Source organism: Charadrius vociferus, unplaced genomic scaffold, assembly GCF_000708025.1.
Source record: "Charadrius vociferus isolate BGI_N301 unplaced genomic scaffold, ASM70802v2 scaffold477, whole genome shotgun sequence".
Taxonomy (NCBI): domain Eukaryota; kingdom Metazoa; phylum Chordata; class Aves; order Charadriiformes; family Charadriidae; genus Charadrius; species Charadrius vociferus.
The window spans coordinates 480,633-505,474 of record NW_009649449.1 but is presented as its reverse complement, the minus strand read 5'-3'; the positions used below and the strand labels follow the sequence as shown (position 1 = coordinate 505,474).

General features: G+C 41.3%; 2 protein-coding genes across 2 annotated transcripts in view; both read right to left on the bottom strand.

Annotated features, from left to right (window-relative positions):
• Window positions 1-964, bottom strand: part of EXOSC10 (exosome component 10) — a 16,315-nt gene extending 15,351 nt beyond the window's left edge. Inside the window, exon 1 of the mRNA XM_009889642.1 lies at window positions 932-964. Within this exon, the coding sequence (XP_009887944.1) occupies window positions 932-964 (33 nt within the window). The remainder of the gene's footprint in view (window positions 1-931) is intronic.
• Window positions 965-1,089: 125 nt separating this feature from the next.
• The window catches only part of MTOR (mechanistic target of rapamycin (serine/threonine kinase)), a 66,318-nt gene continuing 42,565 nt past the window's right edge, over window positions 1,090-24,842 (bottom strand). The window contains exons 32-57 of the mRNA XM_009889551.1: window positions 24,492-24,569; window positions 23,996-24,103; window positions 21,863-21,988; window positions 21,050-21,181; window positions 17,425-17,540; window positions 15,963-16,080; window positions 14,987-15,193; window positions 14,252-14,352; window positions 13,891-13,987; window positions 13,150-13,248; window positions 12,429-12,551; window positions 11,630-11,812; window positions 10,829-10,963; window positions 10,401-10,575; window positions 10,037-10,172; window positions 9,188-9,335; window positions 8,359-8,481; window positions 7,393-7,475; window positions 5,810-5,882; window positions 5,215-5,289; window positions 4,578-4,713; window positions 4,105-4,170; window positions 3,313-3,393; window positions 2,922-3,002; window positions 2,160-2,265; window positions 1,090-1,635 (exon numbers count right to left, since the gene is read on the bottom strand). Coding sequence (XP_009887853.1) covers window positions 1,620-1,635; window positions 2,160-2,265; window positions 2,922-3,002; window positions 3,313-3,393; window positions 4,105-4,170; window positions 4,578-4,713; window positions 5,215-5,289; window positions 5,810-5,882; window positions 7,393-7,475; window positions 8,359-8,481; window positions 9,188-9,335; window positions 10,037-10,172; window positions 10,401-10,575; window positions 10,829-10,963; window positions 11,630-11,812; window positions 12,429-12,551; window positions 13,150-13,248; window positions 13,891-13,987; window positions 14,252-14,352; window positions 14,987-15,193; window positions 15,963-16,080; window positions 17,425-17,540; window positions 21,050-21,181; window positions 21,863-21,988; window positions 23,996-24,103; window positions 24,492-24,569 — 2,922 coding nt within the window. The 3' untranslated portion in view covers window positions 1,090-1,619. The remainder of the gene's footprint in view (window positions 1,636-2,159; window positions 2,266-2,921; window positions 3,003-3,312; window positions 3,394-4,104; window positions 4,171-4,577; window positions 4,714-5,214; window positions 5,290-5,809; window positions 5,883-7,392; window positions 7,476-8,358; window positions 8,482-9,187; window positions 9,336-10,036; window positions 10,173-10,400; window positions 10,576-10,828; window positions 10,964-11,629; window positions 11,813-12,428; window positions 12,552-13,149; window positions 13,249-13,890; window positions 13,988-14,251; window positions 14,353-14,986; window positions 15,194-15,962; window positions 16,081-17,424; window positions 17,541-21,049; window positions 21,182-21,862; window positions 21,989-23,995; window positions 24,104-24,491; window positions 24,570-24,842) is intronic.

Here is a 24,842-nt window from a genome sequence, read left to right as displayed (position 1 = left end):
CATGCGCACGGGGGGAGCGAGCGGCGGGGCTGCTCTCTAGCGCCCCCAGGCGGCGTGGCGGAACACCCCGCGGGAGGGAAGACGGGGGGTCCCCGAGGTGGGGGGCGCTGAGGGACAGCCCTCGGGCTGGAAAGGGGGGACCCCCGGCCCTCTTCCCCCGCGAGCACCCACTCTGCCCACCGAGCAGGGCCTGGGAAGGGGATGGGGCATTGCCACGCAAAGACCCCGACTGCCACCGCCCCCTTGCCCGTTTTCGGGGCGCAGCACGGGCCCAAGGGCTGGGGGAGCCCCGCAAGCCCCGTCCGGGAGAGCGATGCACCCCACGGTGTCCCTCGAGCTGCGGGAGGACCCCGAGGACCAAGAAAGCTGATGCTCTTACCGCAGGGATGACATCGCATCTGCTGGAAACAAAAATCTAGGGGTTGTATGGTCAAGTTTCTGTTCTACAAGTGACAGACACCATTCCGTCCCGGTAATTCTGCCTCCCGCTGCTATCAAAAGGGAACTTTAGCCACACCTGAACTGATGCAGAAAAAGACAAGTCAAATCCATGGCAACTGGAAACTTTTTAAAAAAAGTTAATCTGCTTCCCTGTCTCTTCCTAAGAAGTACTTAGGAATAAGCAAGAACACAGTCAAAACACTTACATTTTGGTGTAATTTATTGGCACAAAAATATTCAAATACAACATGGCATCTAAACATGGCTACTCTGTTGTATTTTGTGCATTGTTTTTAATATGTTTAATTCGCAAATCATAACTTTATCTTCACCCTCATGTTTTGTAACCATTATTTTCTGTTTCAAGTTATGACCAGTTCTCCCCACATCAGCCTCCTATGCCAAGTACTAACTTCCCCTAGTTATTTTCCAATACTGCTTTTTAATCCAGACACCGCGGGAAGCTCCCAAGTGGTATTTTCGTTTGTACCCTGCGTCCAGTTTGCCACCGATCAACCCGCATAGAGGCGCTGGGCTTTGCTCAGCTCAAGGTCTTCAATTCTTGGATCTGCCCCGACATCCCGATCTAGTTTGAAGCACGACTCCTGCACTAGTGTAACGAGCACACATACAGTTTCCAATTCTGGGGCAAGAATTGAGTTTGAACACAAGGTAACAGGATGAAACAAAGGTAAAATTCTCCTTCTCTTCGCTTTCTTTCCAGTTATCCATCTCACCCCCAAACCTAAACAAAGCCTCCTGCACAAGCGCATTGAGCTCACTGCAGCCACACCACAGGACTGACCAGGGCAATAATTAATCTGCAAATGACTTAGTTACATTGCAAAGTAAGTCAAAACCCGTATATAGTTATTTTCAATGGATCACCAGTTCCTCAAAGATCAAGTGGAACCATAGACATCTGTGGTACAATCAGTCTTCACTGTCCTGGAAACCCAAATCAAGTGTTGTGTTTCAGACAGCTTGTGTTTTTCCAACAGCAGCTATACATTGGCTTAAACCAACTTTTAATATACAATAACTCTTTTCATTTACATTTCAAAATATTTGACAAAGGCTGTATTTCAGTCCAACGTTCAGTTTGTGTTTGTAGAAGAGCAAGTTTGGAGTGCAAAAGCCTCCAGAATAAAAGGCTGTGGATACTTTGGAATCTTCTGTTACCAGAAAGGACACCTAAAGAAAACAAAGACACTGTAGTAACTCTGACTTGCATATAGTTTCACAAAGGCAACACTGAGAAGGACTGATTCCATACTAACTAGGCAGCATTTTAGTACAGGAAAAGTTGACAGCGATCCCAAAGCTTCTTTCCAGCTAACTAACGTTTAAAAACGTTTAAAAGGTCTATTCCCTAACTCTCAAAATGGACAGCAAATCATCTTTTTTTGCTTTAGAACACATGGTTCTTCACGTGTCAAATCAGTGACCACCACATGCCATATTTCAAACACTTTAAATGTTCAGGCTGACGGCAGTTTAAATGTTCTAAAGTCCCCGTCACTACTTACAACAGCAGCTTTCCAACCGAGGACTGGGTGGGATCGCTGTCACAGGCTTACAAAATTCATCAGAGCAGATGCAACATGTGGTATGGCTCCTACATATAACTAACTACGCCACTGACGTTTCCCTTAGCTGTTCTCTGCTCAGATTATTCAGAGAAGAATTTTGCCAGGTTAGCTGAACAACAAACTCACCATCCAATGTAGCACTGGCACAGATTCTCGTGAGAAGTCGCTTGCTTAATGAGCAACTCTACTTGTGTGGGTACATCAAGAGTTTCGTCATGAGAGAAGTCTCGACCTTTGAAATTAAAGGATGAAGAAAACCCCCATAAATGGAAGTCACAAATCCCGTAACGTTGCTTGCGCGTGGGTGGCAAGTTAGGGACTGACAGGACTTTAAACTACGCTTCCCTTACAGTATACAAAATTTTAAATTTTCCAAACATGGAGAACCTCTAAAGGCATACAGAGCCCAGAACTCCGTTTTCCCTATTATTCTGGGTTCTTCCTTTTATCTGCTCCAAATAATGGATAAACCAACAATAGATAGCTTTCCAGTAGCTGGAATCCTGGTCCTAATCCCTTCAAGTACATTATCTGGCAGGTGGAGAGTAGTTTCTTATAAAATTTAAGAGCATAAAATTTCACAACTAAATGCTGCTAACTATAAAGCAAGGATGGTAGAAATTCAGCTTCCACTAACAAGCTTAAGATATGCAAAATATGAAGTCTGTTTAGTTACAAACACCTCTGTACTTTTCAAATTAGGCTCTTTTGTGTCTAATTGCAGGCACCAGTACTTCGGTGTTAGACAAAAAGAGGAAAATGGCCTTATCCACTTAATCAGAATATGTAAAATTCAAGGATTAACACAAAATACAAACACTAAAAGTAGTGCTGATCCATCTCATCGTATTTTATGTTTATCTTTTATAAACAGAAAAACATGCTCACCAGTGAGCTTATCTCGAACCCTGTTGATGATCTGAATTGCCTTCTTATTTAGAGCTTCTGGCTTCACTAAACCATCTCCTACTAAAAGACAGAAGTAAGAAAGAGAATTAGGACTTCACCTGAACAATAAAAGCATTTGTACTGCTGTTACATCCGCACCATTCCCAAATACCACAAATACCATTTTGAGAGCAAACAAACCCAGATACCAGTACATTTTGTCACTTTTTTTTTTTTTTTTTTTTTTTTGGAGTTGAGAACCCAGGTAATTATATTCCTCATTTATGCTGACAAGGAACTGTATCTGTCCCATCTCATGTAATTGTATCTGGATCATGACGAAACTTTCTAAGAACAATTCCTTCATCAGTATAGAAACAATGAAACGTACTGAAGGAATGGATGGATTCAGGCACTGTGGTCCCAGTTTTCTTATGGGCTGTCTCACCCAATTCCACGCTGTCCAACATTTCTATTGCAAAAAACATGAAAACACAAAAGCATAAATGTGAAGCTGAAAAGCAGATAAAATAATATTTTTCTGGAAACAGTAACAAAACTATCCATCGGCTCGTTTGAAAAGCATACTTGACTGTGACCAAATGTACCACACATCTCCGTCACCAATGGAAGCGTATCACAGGAGCAAACATTATTTTTCCCCTGCTAACATACTGAACGGGCTGATCCAGCTTTTAGGAACATTTTGTACAAAAGTGTAAATGAAAGATATTTTGAAATGACGTACAATTAACCTAAAATTACAATCACATAAGTATGTTTATTTGTAGAGCTCTCCATAGGAAACACTCTCCCTATTCTGCAGTCCAATAGCAAATAACTGCTAAGATTCAACACAAAACTCTCACCCTTCAGGCAGGTGACTACTTGCAAGGTTTTGCACACTAATATTTGGTAGCTGAGTAAATAACTATCACATGTCAACTAGACCTGGGATTACATCCGTTCGTATGTGCTCCAGAAAGGTGTCAATGTAACTATAAAGAAGCATCTGCTTTTTGAGCCAAAGTATGGACTCGCCCCTTCCACTCCTAAAGTTAACGATAACAAGCTGTTTATCAGTCTACTTTTTCTCAAAGACTGAAAATATTTATCCAGTCTTGTGCACTGCTAAAAAACCCTGCTCCAAACATTCGTGACATACACTATCTTTTCTACTCACCTACTGACTGACTAGCTGAGTAGGAGTCTGTTCTTGTTCGTGAGCGCTTGTTGCCTTTTGTATTTGCTGCGAGAAAACAAGGAGTTGAAAATTATGAATTGGAGTTTCAGTATTTCATAGCAAATTTGTCCACAAACAATACAGATTTGACTGCTTTTTTCCTCTTTCTCCAAATTTTATGTAACCTGAAAATAGCTTTCAGTCTCCCGATGAACACTAATACAAAACCCACCCAAACAATTATGCTTGTAGCTTAGTTTGGTGTCTGTGTTTAAAGGCAAAAGGGTTTTAGACACTGTGGTAATTTCACATTACAATCCCTAAAGCCGTGTGCACGCAGAAATAGCACGCGCAAACCAACAATTTCATCAGATCGTCTTCAAACAGACATTGGACTTCAGGCTTCTGGATTTCTTGTATGAAAATCAGACTGATTGTTCTCTTGCCGTCACCGTTTTATCAGAATCACTTACTGTCCATCAGCCGCCAATTCAATAACGGATCATACACAAAGGCTTCAAGCACAGCCATGACGCTGTCCTTATGTTCGCGCAGGACTTCCATCACTGTGTGACAGGTGATTCTGTAATTGCCATCGAGGCCCGTCACCTTCAGAAGAGAAAGAAGCAAATCAACCACGCTGCTTTGTTCACTGTGCAACTCCAAACCTAACGTTGAGGGAGCAGGAAGCGGCTTGTGCTTTGAACTGGAATTCACTGTGCTTTGCTCATCAAGAGAACAAGACAGAAGTTCACTACGAACTAAGCGGCTCTCTTCTGCCACCAAGATGAGCCTTCTGAAGTACCGTGCCAATGGCTGTGTCTGGTTGATGCAAACAGCTATTTGTTCCTTAGTGTCATTTGAACAACTAAGAAAATGGAAGAATTTAATTATTTTTTGGCATTAAGAAAAAGTTGCTTTCCACTGTAATGTATTGTAAAGATCACAGGAAATATTCTAACTTACAGAAAATGCAGCTGAAATATTAACACCTTGGGTTCTTACAGGAGTGGAGAGGTTTAGTGACAACAGAAAATACAGGAAAATCTGAGAAATGGGTGCCGTTTTCCCTAGGAACCATCCCCTCCATGTTAAGGAGAGGATGCTTACCTCCATAGCATTTGTCAGCATCCTCGTTAACCTAAATGGAATCTTCTCAGGGAACTTTTCTCTTGTCATTGCAACCTAAACACATGACGATGGAGAATTAGTAAATTAATTGCTAACTTACTATTTAAGAGTTAATAAGTATTGAGTTTTTTTTGCTACAATCTCGAAGGCTGTATACCAAATAGGAAATAAAGCCCTGGCTTTGTGTTCCTCAGTTTCCACAAAATTTTGGGAGAAGCTAGAAAATTAACTCGATAACACAGGGAAAACTCAAGTGTGTGCCCGGCTGCTAGAGTCAAATAACACAGACTGCCTATCAGCAGATTAAACTCCTCCAAGAAATTTTATGAAACAGTGATGTTAGCACTTCTTTCGTTGTTCCAGTGGGCAGCTAACCCCCAAGCCATGCCTCTGAGATAAAGTATCTATTATTTTCATCATGCCTATAGGTAAAGTGAAGCCCAAAAGAGAGCCAAAGGGCTTGCCCAGGATCACACTCCAAGATCAGTTTATCCTGTCCTACAGATTCATTTCTGTTCTGCCAGAAAATGGTGAAACATTACAGCAGATTTAATGTCCAAATTCAAAGATTTACCTCAAAACAGTCCCCAAAGTCGATATGCAGGATCTTTCCACTCAGCCTGTCTAACATCAGATTGGAGGGGTGTCTTTGATGAAGGAGTAAGAGAAAAAAACAGCGTGACAGACCATTATAAAAAGCCAAAGTAATTCACAGCAGCTCCAGTCTGAAATGATATTTATCTTCATGAACAAGAACAGCCAGTGACAGCCGGCTTGCCCGAGATCTTCAATCTCAGGATGAACAGAATAGCTTCCTGACAGTGCATCTATCACATTATTTTTGTAATTACCTCTCAGGAGTTAGAGATCTCACCTTGGAAGATAAACAACTTATTGGACCAGAATCATCAGTACATTTCTTTGATACGAACATTTATTTTGTAGTTAAGATAAATTTTTCTACTTGTTTTACACTTTTTCATTTTTTTGGTATAGAAAAATGTAATGAATTATGCTACAGGTGAAGTAATGCGAATTGGATTACCACCAGAAGAGAAGAGAATCAATCCAGACCAGGAAAACCACAGTGCTGCTATTTATGATGACCTTTCCAATCTTGTTTTAATTAAAGTTTCAGAGGTTTATATTTTCATTATCAAGAACTTTAAGTTCAGGAATAAAACATTTTGGTATGAAAACATTTGAGGGTTTATCTGTCTTTGCATCACAGACCTTAAATCTAAAATAAATTGTCTTCAAAAGTATTTTGGAAGTTACAGTGCCCCCTTTTGATAGCAAGCCATTTACTAAATCAAATATCTGTTTGTTTTGTTTTGGTTTTTTATTTGCCCAATCCATTTGGATTGTACGTACTTCCCTCCAGAACACGTCTGCACTGCAGATCCGAAAAAGCACCATGTTAAGTACTCGTTAAACTAGCATTAACTTCCATTTGTTTTAAGTCTAGAGCAGTCCTTAGGGAGTATTTATGGGGACTTTATGTGTGTCTCTGACAACTGCTGTGGACATACATAGCAGTAGAGCTTCCCACTTCACAGTATAAATATCCACCAGGCAAGAAAGTATGCAAAATAAGTAGTCTTACTGAACCCATTTGGAGGGAAACTCAGAAGACCTCTCCCACTAAATACTTTCTGGATTTCTTTTTGCTACTTCAGGGAACAAAAATGAATGCTTGATCATGGTGCTTTCTTCCTCCCCCAAAAGCTGGATGTACGTGTACAGTCCTAACAGACTTTGCAAAAAACCACGTCGTATGCACAAAGCACACACAGATTGGTGGCAAAAGTCAACAATATTTCTGTTTCATAGAATGGAAGGAGAAAGATTTCCCATTCTGCGAGTAAAAGGAAAGGACAAAATTAGAACTTGCAGTCCTTGATGTAATTCTGTGTGCTTTCCTCTCAAAATGGAAGAAACTCTGATTTGTATTCAAGATACACAAGCCCTACATCATCTCATGCCTGCAGCACTGAAAATAACGGCAGCACAATTATGTCCTAAAAGATGGTATCATTACAACTCAGCAATAACCACAATGAAAGATGTTATCATAAGAACAGATCCAAGGAATTAATTGATAGGCCTACACAGTCTGTGCTTTTATTTAAAAGAAATCTTCACAGTTTGACTTACCTGTCCCCAAGGCCCAAAATGTACCCAACCATTGACATCACAGCTAATGAACGAGTGTAGTTTGTTCTTCTGTCAAACCACACCTACAAGTGGAGACAAAATAGAAAGAGCCAGGCAGGCATGTTGCACATTTCAGCTTGTACTTTAAATTTATACATTAACATACCTATGAGGAGAGGCTGAGAGAGTTGGGGCTGTTCAGCCCGGAGAAGAGAAGGCTCCGGGGAGATCTTATTGCCGCTTTCAAGTACCTAAAGGGCCTACAGGAGAGCTGGGGAGGGACTTTTTACTGGGGCATGGAGTGACAGGACGAGGGGGAATGGCTATGAACTGGAAGAGGGCAGGTTTAGATTAAACATTAGGAAGAAGTTTTTCACTTTAAGGGTGGTGAGGCACTGGAACAGGTTGCCCAGAGAGGTTGTTGAGGCCCCAGCCCTGGAGGTGTTCAAGGCCAGGCTGGAGGTGGCCTTGGGCAAGCTGGGCTGGTGGGAGGTGTCCCTGCCCATGGCAGGGGGGGTGGAACTCGCTGATCTTCAAGGTCCCTTCCAACCTAAACCATTCTACGATTCTGTGATAACTACTTGCATTTTGCACAAAGTGAAACTGCGATATGCTTGGACTCAATGCACTCCATAAACCCAAGGGGGTTCAAACATCCTGTGGCCTTGAATTAGATATCTAAGCCGTTAAGAGATTATATTCTGAGGATCCTGCTTTTCTCTCCCCATGCACAGTATATGGAGCTTCAGTCTCCAGTCTTATGCTTTGGACTGCGCTCTGGCAGCCACGGTGATCTGAGCCTTATTAAGGCCCCTTGTGAGGGGATACACACATGTGGATACACGTTCTGCAGTGATTCATCTGGAGTTTATGATGAATAAACACCACCTCTCAACTCATTCTGCAGAGAAGGTAATTCCACGTTACGCTGATGGCCAAACACGCCATTACATGCACTGATCTCACCTCCGAGCTTGGACTTTTCAACCACAGCAGTTTGGCAAGGTCATCACCAGCTGTGTTATTGACAGCATGTTCAAATACTTCTACTTTCTGCATCAGAGTCAGGTGGTCATAATCTGGAGCCATCTGTAATTGAGAAATGACACTCAGCAACTTAAAAAAACCCCACCTCTAGTTTTACTATGAGAAACACAGTAATCACAAACAATTTCAGTATAAACTTGATATGAAATTATTTGTAGGCTGACCAGTATGATCCCAAACACAGTGAGATGACTACCCAACAGTGAAGAATTCATTTTAAATGGAATAGCAAATGATTTAGCATCCACAAAGCAGTCCATAGCCATATTTAATTAAAATATTGCGAAAGTAAATATGTTTCAAGAAACACTATCCAAATAAATCTTCTGGGTTGGCACACGCTTTCCTTTTTGGCAGGCAATTCCAACTTTTCCAGTAATGTTCAGTTTCTCCAGTCTGTCTAATTTTGGCCCTGTTGCTTAGACACAGTGTTTGTAAATGCCAGCAGCATGGCACCTTGTATAAGGCACATCACAGTCACGCAAAATTCCAAACACATTTTAGTCACCAGATGGTAACAACTTGTGGTGACTGCTAAAACAGGAAAGGAGAAACAAATAAGCGTATGTCCAATTTTACCTCTTGGTAGGATTTTATAACTCTTATCTGATATTTTGGCATTTATTACTGGTACCAATAACAATCAGAAAACAGGCAAAGGAAGAACAAGCTGCGCAACATTATTTTTCATTAAGACACCAAAGTCCTAAAAGAATGTACCAAAAACTCTGCCAGCTTTGCCCTTTACCCTCAGCATGATGCGATGTTCAATGTTGAGCAGGATCTTTTTCTTCTCCCTGTAGTCTCGGATAAGTGCATGCAGTGTGTCGCAGTGGGGGACCCAACCAATCAAGCCTGAATTTGTAGACAGTGGAATAACAGCGTATCTCTGGATGCTACAGGAAAAAAAATGGAGGATCAAAGCTCAAATTGTTGTATGTTGTGAATTATTACATTTCAAGATGCTTAAAAGAACTACTACTAAATCTGATTCTGATCCAAATTGTCTCTTCAGTAGTTGCGCTGCTTTTCTTCTTTTCAAACGGGCCCGAAATATGCATTTGAATAGAATGCTGCCAGATAATCTACAGACATCCTCAAAGCTTATGTGGTTTTCACTGAAAGACTGCTTTTAGAATGTATATGTTCTGTCACCCACAATGATCTATTATTTGCACATGACATTTGATACGTTCATGCTTGAAAGACACTGTACAGAACTGCAGTCAGTGACTATTCACCAAGGTATTTAGAGACTGTAATAAAAAAACCCTTGACAAAACCCCCTGTTGTCAGGCTCCTAAGGCAGCGCTCAAGCTATCTTGAAATAGGGGTCGCCTCAAAGACCATAACTATTTATGAGATGGGACTTCAGTTAAGTAAATCCCCTCAGGATACATTTTCTCCAAGTTTTAATTCTATGAATGGTTTTTTTTTTTCCTCTTTCTCATTTTTTTTTTTTTTCCAATTAACTTAGTTCCAAGATTCGCTATTTCCTCACAAACCAGTTGGATGTGCCGAGCTTTACTTGGAAACTGCACCGACGGAGGGCGTCACTTGTGCAGAAGCACATTCAGTGATTATCCACAGCACATACCTGAGGTTTTTACGAAGAGAAGTTGGGTCATTTGCTAGCAGAGTGTTGACCAACCCAAAAAGCTGCATCACTCTTTCATCTTGGCGAAGGTCTTCATGACCTTTCAGAAGGAATACAAACTCATGCCCATTGCTTCCTGCAAAAGAATACACAGAAGTTTACTCTTGCTGAACAAACAGACAAGAGTAAATACATGTGCGGTCAAGAACTGGAAAGTGTGGCAGTCAGGCTGACAAGACCACTAAGAAATACCTCACTTGAAAGGAAAAGTTGGAGAGGTTTTATCTCGTAAATATGCAGTTTGATCTAAAAGCAACGACTGTTTCAATACTAGAATAGCTAAGTGAAAACTGCTCTCTCTTACCCATTAACGTTAACTTCCTGGGCCGCTGCTTGGAGGTGATGACCTGCAGCGAGGGTGCAATAGACTGAATGCGTATGATGGGCTGGTTGGGATCATACGTTCCTGGCACTGCCAATTCCAGGTCCCGGCACATTAAGAGCTTTGGTGACACGTACTGTAGTTCCAAAGAAGTGAGCTACCAAAACCAAAAGAAAAACAACCCCCCCCCAGCATTTCAGTTAAATCTCACTGAAACATCTGAAGAGTTCACGCTGTCGAGGGATCTAGATAGGAAGTGCTGCAAAAGCAGCAAACTTGCAGCAAATCATATGCAGGTATTTCCAGAATATTGAATTTGAATGTTTTGAATAACCAGAAAACAGGAAACAAAGACAGGTATTGACAACTTGCACTGCAAGACCCACCACAGAACTGTACCTCTCCCCCACCTGAGGCAGCTGCTTTGAGATACGCCGGAATACATGGTAATACAGATCCCAAGCCTGAGTTAGGTCTTTGACGTTTCCTGATTTCATGTACTTCCTGCACCATTCCTGAGCTTCCATTAGATCTCTGCCATAGGCCTAAGGAGGAAGTGAAAAACAACAGAAGAAAAACACATTTCTACAGACTACAGTGGAACAGGTGGAGACCACTTAGTATCTACAAAGAGCACCACAGTCTATTTTCAAATTGCATTACAAATACTTGACCTCACATTTTTATAGCGTAGCAGAATTACAGATCCAGAAATTCCTGGATCCAAGACATCCACTGAGTTTATTAGACAACATTGCTGACAAACAGACTTCATGATAGGAGGCAACAGAATGAACAGAATCACCCTTTAAGAGTAGGCTCACAAGCTCAAATTAATTCCTTTTGCTGGCTTGAGAGAGGTAACCTCTACTATCTGTGCTAGTGGTTACCATGGAGGAAAGCAGCCTGGAGTTAGAAGAATTAACTGCAGAGCAGTTGTCTGTTTTCCAGACCTTATCAGACACCCAGCCAATACTAGATTCCAGCACAATCTGTGCTACCATGGACCCTATAGCACTGTAGTCACCAAAAGCCATGCAGATCTGAAGAGAAATGTCAATAATGAAGTCCGCAACTAACATAATGAGTCCCAACAGATTTATTCTTTCTATGAGATTGCAAAGGTCCTTGTAACACATCTGGGACAGGTGGCTGTCCTGCCTGTTTTTGAGGGCATGTGGAAGGTTATGCTCTTGGCAACTTGCTGATACCTGATTGAAGGATGTCTCTTTTAAAGTCTGAGGCCCACGCTCCATCATTGCATGAAGTGGTTCCAGCACCTCAAACATTCCCTTCACATTCCTTTCTCCAAAGTATAGACGAGATGCTTCTTCCAACCCTTCATGCCACATCTCATGCCACAGGATGGCTACACGGATTAGCTCTTCACTCACCTGGTTTAGGACAGGAAAAAAGATTAAACGCCCAAAGAAAAATGCTATGACTGTATACTGACTTACAAATGCAAAATTACTTTCTTCTCTAATGATTATGAAATATTTGTTGCTGGCAGCTAGAGGGAGCCACAAGAACTCTCACAATTCTGTTACACTTTTTTCTGTAAGAAGCTGATCAAGCTTTTCTCACCTTATTTGTTCCCTTTGAAATTTTCTATGTATTTGTGCGGTTTGGCCTGAAAGCATTACTTTCCATATATTCATAAAAATCTTTAGCAAATTAATTAAATGACTCCATGCTATGCTCGGTAATTTTTGTTTCCACTTTTCGTTAAGCAAAAATATCTCTTTATGAAACAATGATTCTTCATTTATTTCTTCTCTAACTTCATTCATAAGGAACATGAGAACCCAGTGTTTGAATGTTACGGTCCTTTTTAAAATAAAGCATTCTCTTGACATTATACTAATGCTGTAACTTCTTCCAAATGCAAAAGACCCAAATTAATTGTACTTGAATAAAATTAACAATGAATAGTCATTTTGTGTTATTATACCTGTGGTACATGCACTCCTGAAAGACAGTACACTTTATGGTACAGTAAGTACTCACCATCATTGCCTGCTGCACCAGAGTGTTACTGTGCTCACACATGTTTTTCAAGATCTTATTTGCAGCGTTGTGGCGAGCTGTGGTTGTAGATTTAGAGGCCACAGTCAAAGGATAGATCAAAGCCTACAAGGGACATCAGCCAATACTATTTTAGAACCACAGAGAGGAGCTACATAAATTGAAAAATTAGCAACGCATTAATAAATAGCAGCCTTAGGGCTAGACAAAAGAAAGCAAGCTTGCTTCTGAATAGCGGTGATAGGAATTTGCTATTCAAAGTCTTCCAATCTGAAAAGCTTACAAGACTAATTCACTGAGTAGCAGAATGACTTTGAGAGCCTGTATAATCAGAAAGCTTTTTTTAGTATTCTGTGATTTTCCACACTGTAGGAAGAAATTCAGATAAAACGCCTGTGAGGTAGCCTCTTAATAGTCACTTAATGAGATTTAAGAAGGTGATTTGCGCTACCCAGTATTCTATGAGACAGAGAGAGCTTTCCCTGCTGCATGACTCATCTGCCTCTTTCCACTACTATGTGACCAGTGCTGAGGTGCAAGAAGCAGCAGCAGAAATAGTTCCCATCCGCACTATCCTCACTTGCTGTGATTTCCAGTGCAGGCATCTAGACTAGGTGAAATGGAACATATGGAATATGGAACACATGAAATGCCTTAACCGGCTCTCAGTCTATGGAAATTCCTTCTCTAAGCCAAAGCTTACCTGCGGATGGTACCGTCCAATATCTGTGAGAAGCTGATGAATGAGACGTCCTACTAATGGTCGAGGGGTATCAATTCTTGCAATAAGCTGAGGAATAACCTAGTAGTAAGGATAAGTAAAATAAATATCCCTGTCATCTCGTGTTTGGGTCACAAGCTGTTCTGCCCTCTGCTAGAGACCTCAGCCTCTACAGGAGACAAAGACGTGCACCACTCAGTTTTGAGATGGTCAGAGGATAACACCAAGTCCCAGTGTCAGAAATGCAGAAGAGCTCAGTGAGATTAGAAGCAATCTGTGCAAAACCATTACAGGATCCTCTTATGGAAAGAGTAAGATGTGTCTTCAAGTGTAACACTCAAATGAGAAATAAAGCCTTTTTAAATTTATTTACAAGAGTCATTCCAGAAAGCAATCTTGAAATAGACTGTCTGAATTACATCAGAGTAGCGCAGTGGTGTTTTATACTTGATCACCACTGAATGCACGTCATTTTCAATTTTAAAATTTTCATTTTCTCATTCATATGCACTAATCTGCATATAAATACAGAAATGCACACAAGAATGTCTCTCATGTCTCCGTTCAAGATGCCTGTTAAATCAGTTACAAATCGTACTCCGCACTGCTCTCACCACTCACCTACAGAGGATTGTTCAGCAAAGGATTATCATGGATATTGTATAATAAATCCTCAAGCTCCCCCCAGAACTAAGATTTGTCTTAGCCCTTTGCATTCCTTACCTGCAGCCAAGTGTCTATTTGGATTGCCTTGACTCCTTCTACCAAAGCCTCATTCACATCAGGCCAGTGACCATAGTCAAACCACAGAGTAAGGACTCTGAAGAAGAGAAATGCATTCATTAGGAATGAAACAAAACACCCCATTCCAGTAAAATACCTTCAGACCCGTTTATAAGTGACTCTTCTTCCCAGAGCCCAGAGACAGGAGGATAAGGGCTAATGCACCTAACATAAGTTAGCTTGGACTGAAGTATTCACTTATTTTAACCATAACAAAAAAGACCAGAAACAGGTTCTAACTATGCTTAAACCATGTGCCCTTATCAGCTGGATTTCATTCACTATGTGCTTTATTATATACCTTAGAGTGTCTTGTAGGTTGTTTCCTCGAGACAGAGATATGGATCGGAAGAAACCCTGGACAGCAGGGACTGTGTACATCAAGAGGGTCTTGGATAAATCCTTTTGGAATGAAAATTGCTGCATTAGTTCTACACAAGCACATCGGTCCACACGAATCCTAAACTCAGCAAGGGGAAAGAGGAAGAAGTACGTGGAAACGTAGATCTAATCCACATTATAGCTGATTCCGCTCATACTCCTCACAGGACATGTTGCTCCTGGAATTTATGTTTTGCTTGACTACACATAGGTCTTTCAGCCTGGCAGGGAACACACTGTGAAGTGTTTTCATACTTCAGTTTGTTGGCAAAACTATGGACAGCAAAGCAGCCTAAAAACGACAACCCTACTATAACTGCTAAGTAAAAGAGATTCCTTACAGTCTTTCATGAAGGGCTTAAGCAGCAGAACTTGTTAACGCACGTTGTATCACCTATGACAGCCATCCATACCTTTACTTTAGTTCACAGCTAACTTACAACCAGTTGCATTAATTTAGTTCTCTTCCCTGAAGACTGAGTTAACCTGAACTTCCTCCCTTTTGCTGTAAGCGATGAGCATATATATACATATATATATACACAGACAGCTTCCGCAAGCCAGGTACACATGGTAGCTTGTTTGCCACCATAACATTTTCCTGCGTCTAAGCAGTAAGTAACAATCTCTCAACATAAACAGGGACGAAGCGTACCTCAGTGACTTTTTTCTGCACTGGAGATGGGATGGGACTGTTCTCTGTGCTCTCTGCATCACTCTCACTATTGCTGCCCTCGGTGTTAGCACTGGTGATGCTGGCTCCACTGGCATGACGTAGTTTCTTCTTCTCATCTCTGGCCTGGTTTTGATGTTTGTAGTGAAGTACTGCTTCAAAGTTCATCACTGCCCAGGCATGCCAGGCCTGCCAACAAGAGAGAACAAAAGTCAGAAGGAAGATGAATCCTTTCTGCAACTTGTACTTTCTAATTATTAGAGACAATAATCCAACCTTTCTGAGTCCGTAGGCAGCAGTATTAAATAATGCCCAGCGTACAAAACAATGCTTTGCTTTCTCTAATAGCTCGTAGTTTTAACTCTCTTATTATCTTAAATAATATCATGGTGAGTTCTTGGCCAGAAGCTCCCCATTGAATATTAAGGCAAAGGAGCTCTGTAGCAGAAATTAAACCACATTCCATTCACATACATCTTAATTTCTCAAATCTTAAAATTAAGATTAATGTGTTAGGACTAGGGGAGGTGTAACAGGAAGACATACAGAAGATGGCTGCCCCAGAGAAGATCTGGCACCAAATATTAATTGAAATTTCACAACCTTGCAATCACAGGGTCTTTGGAGAATTAGCAACGAGGCTGCTTTCCTAATTCAAGTATACTGAGTGTGAACAAGTTAAAGTTGTTCCATTGAGATTATCCTTTCTCCTTCACTGTTAAGTGACAGGAGAGAAAGTCCCAAAAGCAAGGATAGAAACAGAACTGTTTTACAGATAAAATTCTGAACAAGAATCTGATGGTTGCCTTGGGCTGCCTTCTCGGTTTTTGTACTTGCAGTAACAAGGCAGATAGTTATAGGAGATCTTCCTATGAACACCTTCCTTTCCTGTAGTATGGGATGGGATCAAATTTACTGATCTTTCTGCAGTGGTGCCCGGAATCTTTTCCTTACTGACCTTGTACCAGTTGCGATCATGCTCTGTTGCAGCACTGTAGTATTGCAAGACTTTGGGGATGGTGCTCTCGTTGATGCCTTGCAGGTTCAGCTGCCACTCACCCAGTTTCAGGAAACACCTGGTTAAGCAAAAGGATTACTGACTAGAATGGAAGCGAAGCCCGATGGATTAAGAGGCAGACTTCTTATCTGAAGTCTGAAAGACATTTCATGTGGTAAACCCACTCAGTAAGCCTCTCCCGCAGTCTGGGAGCGTACGTGTTAACACGTAAGGTTCAAAACACCTACGTCCTCCTTGTAAGTGTGGAGCTAACCAGGTAATGGTTTAACTTTCAGGGAGAAAAAACGAGGATCAAACTTTTTTCCTTGTTTATGTCAGTTGTAAATAAACGTAAGAAGGAGCTAGCAGTGGCATCAAAAGACTTCATCAGTATTGATAAAATGCAGACAGCATGTGCTGGCTAGTTATACTTATCACCATACAAACTAGTCTTCTGGAGAGAACACTGTGACAAACAGTGGAAACAGAGAGCAACTGCTCTTCCCCCAAGCCAGAACCCCATTAAGTCATCCCCTCCCAGAGGAAAGGAAAAACAACATATTTTTTACTGCAGCAGGGTGGGGCTGTGAAGGTTTGTGCAAAGCTTAATAGTTTGCTCCCTCAGTAGGCTTTAAATACCACAGTTACACAGCTGTCCTTTCTATATTTTGAATTTTCCAGAAAGCATTGTGCAAGAAAAATATTGTGTGCAACTCATTACTAATTTGTCTTCCATGATAGCCACTCTGAAAAAAAAATAATCAGATGATGCTGTTATCAAGTTCCCATTCTCATAAAAGCAAATTAAATGCATGCCTCCCTTTAAAAAAAAAAAAGAACAAACACAAAACAAACCTTAAGTATTAAGCATATAAGAATATGCAATTTCTTCTGTACGTTGGAAACACCAGATCTGGCACCTCCAGATTCATAGAGGAAAATGGAGATTATAAGATGTGCTTTTAATGCAGCAATATTTTAAGAGACCATCACATGCTGGGCACTTATTGCCCAAAGCACTGCTTGTTGTATTAAGGGCACACGTTGCCAAGCACAGATGTGCCAGGCATGTGGGAAGTGTTTCTTTCCTACTGACTAGATCTCCTGAAAACCAAAGAAATAGCCACGCTGAGAGTTCCACCTTCTGCCAGTGAGACACAGTGCTGGAAAAATACAACCAGCCGCCAATGACAAATACAAGCTTGTTTACGCCAATGTGTCACAATACATTCACTGAAAATTTTATGATAGATAAGAAAGTAATACCAAATGGGTCTCTACCAGCTAAGTGAGACATTCCCTGTTCCTTTTAATCAAAGCGTGGGCCTTGTCTGAAATGTGGCATCTGCACAGACCCTGCAACCTCAGGAAGGACATCAGTTTCACTGGAGAGCTAAAGGGTACCCAGGGCCCAGGTGCTGACCGTGCCATGAGTTTGTGGAGTTCCTGCTTGTGCTGCTGGTCCTCAGTCGCAATAGCGTGCTGTGCCTGCTGCTGCATGGTCTGCACGAAGTGCTGCATGTGCTGGAACGCATCAATCTGTAATTGGATGATGGTTGCAGTAAGGACCACAGGGGTTAAATACAACTTCACAAGAGAGGAAGACATTGTGGAAATAAATTTTCAATGAAAACAAAAAAAATACAGGTTTGGTTTTGTTTTTTTTTTTTCTTTCAAAGCCTTTTAGCGATTTACATCCCTCTAAAATCAGGTTTATACTCTATATATGTAGCACCAAATAAATGAAGAGGTTAGAGATTCTAGATGTCGCAGAAACCCGGCCACTGAATTGCTACGCTGAGGATCAAATAACTGCATCCTTCCGATGCTGGGCACACCTTCAGGTCACACATACAGTCAAAAGCATGCCTGACTGTAACACACGCTAACATTGTGCTTTGATGTGCAAGAACTCAGCTCTGGCAAAGTGACAAGGTCCCCTGCATAAGAAGAAAACTTCAGCAGCAGAGAATGTCCTGTTACTGTCCATGCAGAGCGAGATTCTAGCAATGATACAGAGATGTCTCATTTGCAATTGAGCATACACATTGAAGACAGTCCAGCAATTCCAACAATCAAACAAATGTTCGTAGCTTACAAACTTCACCTGACCAGTATCTGTATCATAATAAAGAGGAACACAGGTTCAGAGAAGCCTGTCTATAATATGATTTGGCCTGAAAAAAAAAAATAAATTGAGAAAATAATGCCTGAAGCAAAACTTGCAGCTTCCTGATCTTTCCTCCTAACCCTTCAGCTTCGGCTAGGCTGACAGCACACATCATGCGATGTAAACTTTGAGTCATTTCAACAAATTAAGGTCTAGATTTCTTCTAAGGTTGTTTAAGAAGTACAAACGTACATTCCTCATTTAGCAGCAGATTACATAAGGCAGCAGCACTAAAGCAACTTGCACTACCAAATTTTGAAGGAAGACTCTTTTTGAAATTCCTTGGAAAGAATTGTGTGTTAAGAAAAATTCAAATTAAAGATTTAGGAAAAAAAAAAAGTATGCACGCTTCACTGGAAACAATTAGAGTAAAGCTCTTGCAATCTGCGAGGTCATTTCAGGTCAGAAACTGCAGAATATGCTATTAAGAGTCCAATTTACTTCTGTTCCATCTACAAGAATGAGCTACTTTAGAGTGAGACAAGAATCACCTCATCTATCCCATTCAAATGTCAGTGTGCACAAGTCAGTTGTCAGGAAAAAGGGTATTAGCCCAGGGTGAAATAAAAGAAAGTATCACACTACTAACATTAACAGGGGGCATTCCACCGCTGGGTTAGAAGGGGAGGGGCAAATAACAACCTTATAAATGGGTATGCTGTTATGCCAGACATCTATTCAAAATAGACAAAAAGATACCGTCAAACGGTTATGTGCCCCTCGCATATATAGACACACCCAACAATCTGCTCTTCAGCTTCCATTAGTATTGAAAACTGATCACCATAAACTGCCAGGCAGAGCACTTAAAACTGAAAGCGGTAAGTTTTCTTTAACAAATGAATTCCTAAGTTTGTGTGCAGCCTTGTTAAGGTATATGTCTGTAGAATGCAGCTGCTGGCAAAGGTCCTTGTTAGAAGAAATGCAATATGGTTTACTTTTCCATCATTTTAGCTGATGTTTCAGAAAAGACTGTCGTGCAGCTCTGCAAGTGCTAGGTGCCTGGTTTCCATCTAGATGCCACTTTTTTCCTGCTGGATCTGACAAGTGCCAAAATGACAGTAAGGAAAACGTTTTAGGTCAACCAAGCAACCTTGAACTCCTCAGCTAGAGAAAGCGGTCATTTCCTACCATACCAGCCTACCTCAGCAGTTTAGTAGTTAGGATACCAAATCAAGCGAACACACACGGAGTTATACAAAACTCTGGTCTACATACATCACCAGGTATAACTATGTATTATTTAGTTAATGACAGTCACTCAAAATAGGACATAAGGATACACCCAAACACGTAATGCTCCCCGTAGCAGGAGAACTCCCTAAACACTTTCAGTTTGGTATAAACAAACACTTAAGTCTCACTCCAGACTGCAAACTCTATTGTACCATAACATAGCTGCTTCTGCCACAGAGCTGTACCTTTAACTGTCAACGTCAACAGTAAGCATCTACTTTCCAAGTGCCACAAAGGACTGAATTGTTGAGTCAGACCTTCCAGCAGAAGGGTGCTCAGAGAAAGAGTTGAGATTTGCCTGCAGGTCTAGGATTAGAGTTACCTTGGGTGAAGTATTTCTCCCTCAGCACTGTAAACAACACCCAGTTTTAATGTGTTAGAAAAAAGGAAAAGAAAAAAAAAAAGCCCCTAAGCACAGAGCTTATGTACTGTATTTAAATAGGACATCATTCAATGAGCAAGAAAAGGTGATTCTAACCACATCTGTTCCTCCTTCTCATCTTTGCTGCTTTTCAAATTGTTTTTTCCCCTGTCTTCACGGGCTCCACATAACTCTTGCATCAGTTTATTTTAGATACATTCTCTTCCCCCACTCCCTTAATCTTTATGACTTCTTTCATTCTCCTTTCTACAACTACACCTGTTTCCTGCATCTTGTCTATTTCTTTCCCACAGGTCAAACACAGAAAAGTCCAGTTTCACTCAAAGAGGCAGGCAGAGAAGACCCATGTACTTCTTGGGTCCTTTACTGAAGAAAGTAAGAGATCGTTAGACTATCTTACAAAGCCAATAGAACAGGACCTCATCAGCAGCTCCTTCTGTTTTTTAAATTCAAATAAAGAATAGTTAGGTCATGGCAATGTTCCTGTAGCAATGGCTCTGCTCCAGTGCTGGCAAACCCAACGACAGGAAAAATAAAAAAGATGTGGCAAAATATGAGGATAAATGGAGGCTTTAATGTATATTAAAAAAAAGATAAGTTATCCAGTCTGGAGCTTATTGGATTTGATTATGTAAATTTTGCCTGTGTTGCAATGTCAAAAACATTCACCCTAGGCTCTTTGGAGCCAAACTGTTCCCATGACAAAACCCTATGTACTTTTCAGCTGTCTTTCAGTTAGAAATTTTCAATAATGTCCTTAATAAAAGTCAGTTCTGCTCAGCAACCAAGTACAAAGTTTTCAGGATACTTTTCTGAACCTGCTAATAAAAAACCCCTCTTTCAGCAGGTAACCCTGACCACGGGTACAGCGTGGAGACCTGGCAATCAGAACAGTGGGTGAAAAGTCAAGAACCAAGCCGGCACAGTAAAATCCTGGTGAGGACACAAGAGCTGCAATCGACCATTAATCTTGACTGCATCCCTTGGGTACCTGATACTGGCTTAGCAAAAGTAATCTTTCCATGTAGGAAATAAAATTAGGGCCAGGCCTTCTCCGTCACTTCAGAGTTTTAAAGGAAGATTTCAAAAGCTTATCTTCTGAATAACAATACAGAAAGGGTTTAGTTACACTTGTATAGGTGAGCAAAAATAAAATCTTCAACCTTGACTTTGTTCTGTGAGGATTATGAAGAGCTAACATGCGTGGCACCACACAAAACCTGAGCAATGAAATTCAGAGAGTGCCGTGTTCTTTTGTACCTTACGGGCGCTCTTCCACATGTGTTTCATGTACGCGTAAGTCACTTGGGGATGTACTGTTGGCAGTGGGTGATCCAGCTGTCGAGATGGATCTACTCCCAAGAGCAGGACAAGTGTCTTATGGGCCAAAGCCTGGAAAAAGTTGCAAAGAGAAAAAGCAGGTTAAAACAAGCTCGTTCTTACCTCCACTTCATATTGGCTGCAGAATTGCCCGCCACTAAAAAAGGCCTCTGACCCTCCAGATAAAACATAGACATATCAACATTATTACCACGTATCAACCTCATTACCGTGCCCTACACTCACACGAATACCACACGATAAACCACACGTCTTCATTGGGATCAGCGCAGTAGAGTCTCCCTTCAGAAGGCGGTAGAGAGTGTGAAGCCTCTGTTTCAAGTACTTTTGGTAATAAATCTCATGGTGAATGTTGAAATAGGGTTGTAATGTTCAACAGTAACAACATCACATTCTAGATTTGACAAAGAGTGCTTTAGCAGAGAGAGCTGGTATTAATAATTACCAGCGCTGCATAAGATCTTCCACGTATAGCATGCAACAAAAAAAATCGGCTCTGAGCCTCTCAGGTATAATACTAGTGCCACCAAAATAACCTCGGCTCCAAGCATGAACTCCACACTGTTACAATTCTAGTAGTTCAACAATTTTTGACTAGTCTCCTCCTCAGAGGAGAGAGAGCCCATTGCACTTGGGCATTGAAAGTATTTGGAAATGCTCAAGGTTGAAGCAGCACGATGAAGCCAATCATCTAAAAATCTGCTGTAGAGGGTAGAGCTTGACAATGCTCACCAGTCTCCCACTCTTGCCACACAAGCTGGCATACTTGAGCCAAGTTCTCATGTCCTCATGCGGATTCACAACAAGAGATCGGACCATCAGTATTCTTTGCCAGTCTTCCACAATCCGTTGACAGCCCTGAGAGAAAAAGGAAGAGAGAACTTGTCAGTGTTTTATCTCCAATCTACTCGCCAGAGCCTTAATTCAGAATCGGAAGGGACTTCTCCCAAGATGGAGAGACTTCAGTATCGGTAATTCACAGCAGGCCGACATTATGAACTAGCAGGCTATTTTTTTAACACTGTAATATGTGAAGCAGGTTAAGTCCTTGACTCTTACTCTCTTCAGCTAGCTCAGTGTTTGCAGTCTAACGATATGCTCTAATAGAAGAAGGAGAAAAGCTTCTAAAGCAGAAATGCACACAAAAATCAGGAAAGCTCTTTGCGCAATTCCGAAACGAGTCAAAAGTTTTACAACCCTTCTCAACCTAGTTTTAAAGCCTATTTTTGGTTTAAATAGTGACAAATCTCAATAAGAAGATGGTACAAAACCAAATGGTTGCAAAGATATTTTTGTTATTGCCCTTTCTCCTCTCCTTGCATGTGTTGCTTTCAGAGGCCGGCATGACTGAACTGATATTCTGCCAGGAACTGCAGTTCCAATTGCTACGCTGCTTGTGCGAGCATTGTCTGGTCCTTGTCTCTCTGAAGGGAGAGGCACAACAACATTGTGAGTCAGAGCAGGATGAGTCTGTATTTCAGACGTTCAAGGATGCTACAAGAGAAGTAGAATTGTGGAAGGGACAGTAACAACCAAATACACAGTGCTTGCTGTAACAGTCAAGTATTTCAGGGAAACAGTGATGCTCTGAAGTTCGCATTGATCCAGAAATGACTTAGTTTTGAGGTAAACAAGAGAATTTCCAACGGCAGCAATCACCTTAACACCAAAGCATCTATTTCTTTCCCTTTTCCCCAAAAATTGAGGGCTGGGAAGTTAGGCAAAGCTTGTTCCCTAGCGCCCTCATAAACCTCATCCAATAAGCATTTTAAAATTACTAAAAAGCAGCTATAAAATGTGCAAGAACTGTATGTACCACTTTCAAGACTATAAACAGCTGTACTCAGACGTTACATTTCCTGTCACTCTTGGTTTCTCCACCCCAGTGGAATGCTCCTGAGCTTTTCCAGACAGGAATGCAGATGGGAGACTAAAAGCTTTGTCACAGTTTCCCCGAACAGCTAAAAAATATGCAGCAGCAACAGCTTTTCACAAGGAGGCAGATACAGCAGTCACAGTGAAGAACTGCATAGGGAGAAATTCTTCCTCCAGGCAGTTTATCAAAATTTGGTATAATGAGAGCATTTTACCCTCATTATGCTTCCCCCCCACCCCTCCCTTGCAGGAAGCACCTCTTTAAACCATATTCCGGTACGTGCTATTTCATCTGTCGATACTGAATTTCACTGTAGGGCTGGCTCTTGTAAGGAAATAGTCTCAGAATATTTGGTTGATATAAATCTTCAGAGGTGCTTTGAATTTTTGGTGTTTAGAGTAAGAAAGGCACAAATACAGGGAAAGCAGCATTGCTAAAGAGGACAAGGCTAATCAATTGGAAATGTTCTTGTAAGAGGTCAAAAAGGAACAAGACAGTCTTCTACAAGAATGTGAATTCTCGGTACAATTTTCCAGCACTGTGAGAGAATTCACTTCTCCTTAAAACGCAGCCAGCTGGGTAAAAAGTTCAAATTAGCCTTATCCAAACCAGTATTTCCAGGTGCGATCCAACACTGAGATAAGCAGCCTTGGAGATGTTACTAGTGTCTCCATTCTCTACACATCTATTTTAGTGCTTAAATCACGCTACTACAAGTGTCCCATCAGTAGACGCTTCAGGAATATTAACCAAGTGTCCCATCAGTAGACGCTTCAGGAACATTAACCAAACAACAACAACAACAACAAAATATCAAAGCAACCAGGACAAACACGAAGGAGACAGAAAGCATGCAGCCATGTAAGCGCATATGCTCCTGGGACAGAAAGAGAAAAGGAAAGATTTGCTGAGCCATCACACTGGCTCGAAAGGAAGCTCTTCATGCCAGCACATCAGCATCGCCATCCTTGATCTTTACTTAGACGTACCTGCAGTCTTTCCCACCAGATCTGGCGGATGATCTCACGGCGTTCTGGTACAAGTTTATACTGGATAACCTCTTCCAGCTCTGACAGCATCTGGCAGGATACCATAGCCTGAAGGAAATAATCACATTCCATCCCAATCACTACAGAACAAATCTATAATTAAGGAACAGTATTTTGGCATCAAAATCTTCAGTACATATGCTGCCCAAGAGGTAAAGTACAAACTGCTGTATACTGGTAGCTAGACAATCTGCTGATTCAAGCTTTCTAAATGTCAATTCTTATTTCTTTTGAGGGGGGGTTCTCACTTCGCTGTTTAATTTGTCCCAAAGCTGGTCCTACGAAGTTCTATTTCTTACCTGACAAGAGTCATTTAGCTTGTGTGCCTACACAGGTCTTATGTTTGAGACCAGTGCTACTTAGAATTTTTATGCAACTTCTAGAGACAGTCTGAAGCAGCAATACGGAAAACAAAGGCTGAGTGTTAGACACTTACCCCATAGGCTCGACTGTAGCTCTCTCCTGCCATGGCAGTCAGCTCAGCATCTAGCAGATCTCTGGCTTTATCAATGCACTGAAATAGAACAAGATATTGGGGCAAAGGTGGTATGTTTTATCTACAGTCAACTGTTGGAACTGCTATTCATCTGTTCCATCTCATGAACAAAGCTGGTATTGTTCCCATTCTCCAACAAGAACCAGGGAAGGATGTTATCAATTGACAGAAAAAAGAATTGACAGGAGAACAGTGTCCAGGGGCAGGTATAGGGGAAGTCAAGGGGGCTTCATTTATCATCTGCACAGTCTGAAGTTTGTCTTTCTACCGAATCAAAGTTTGTAGTGTTTC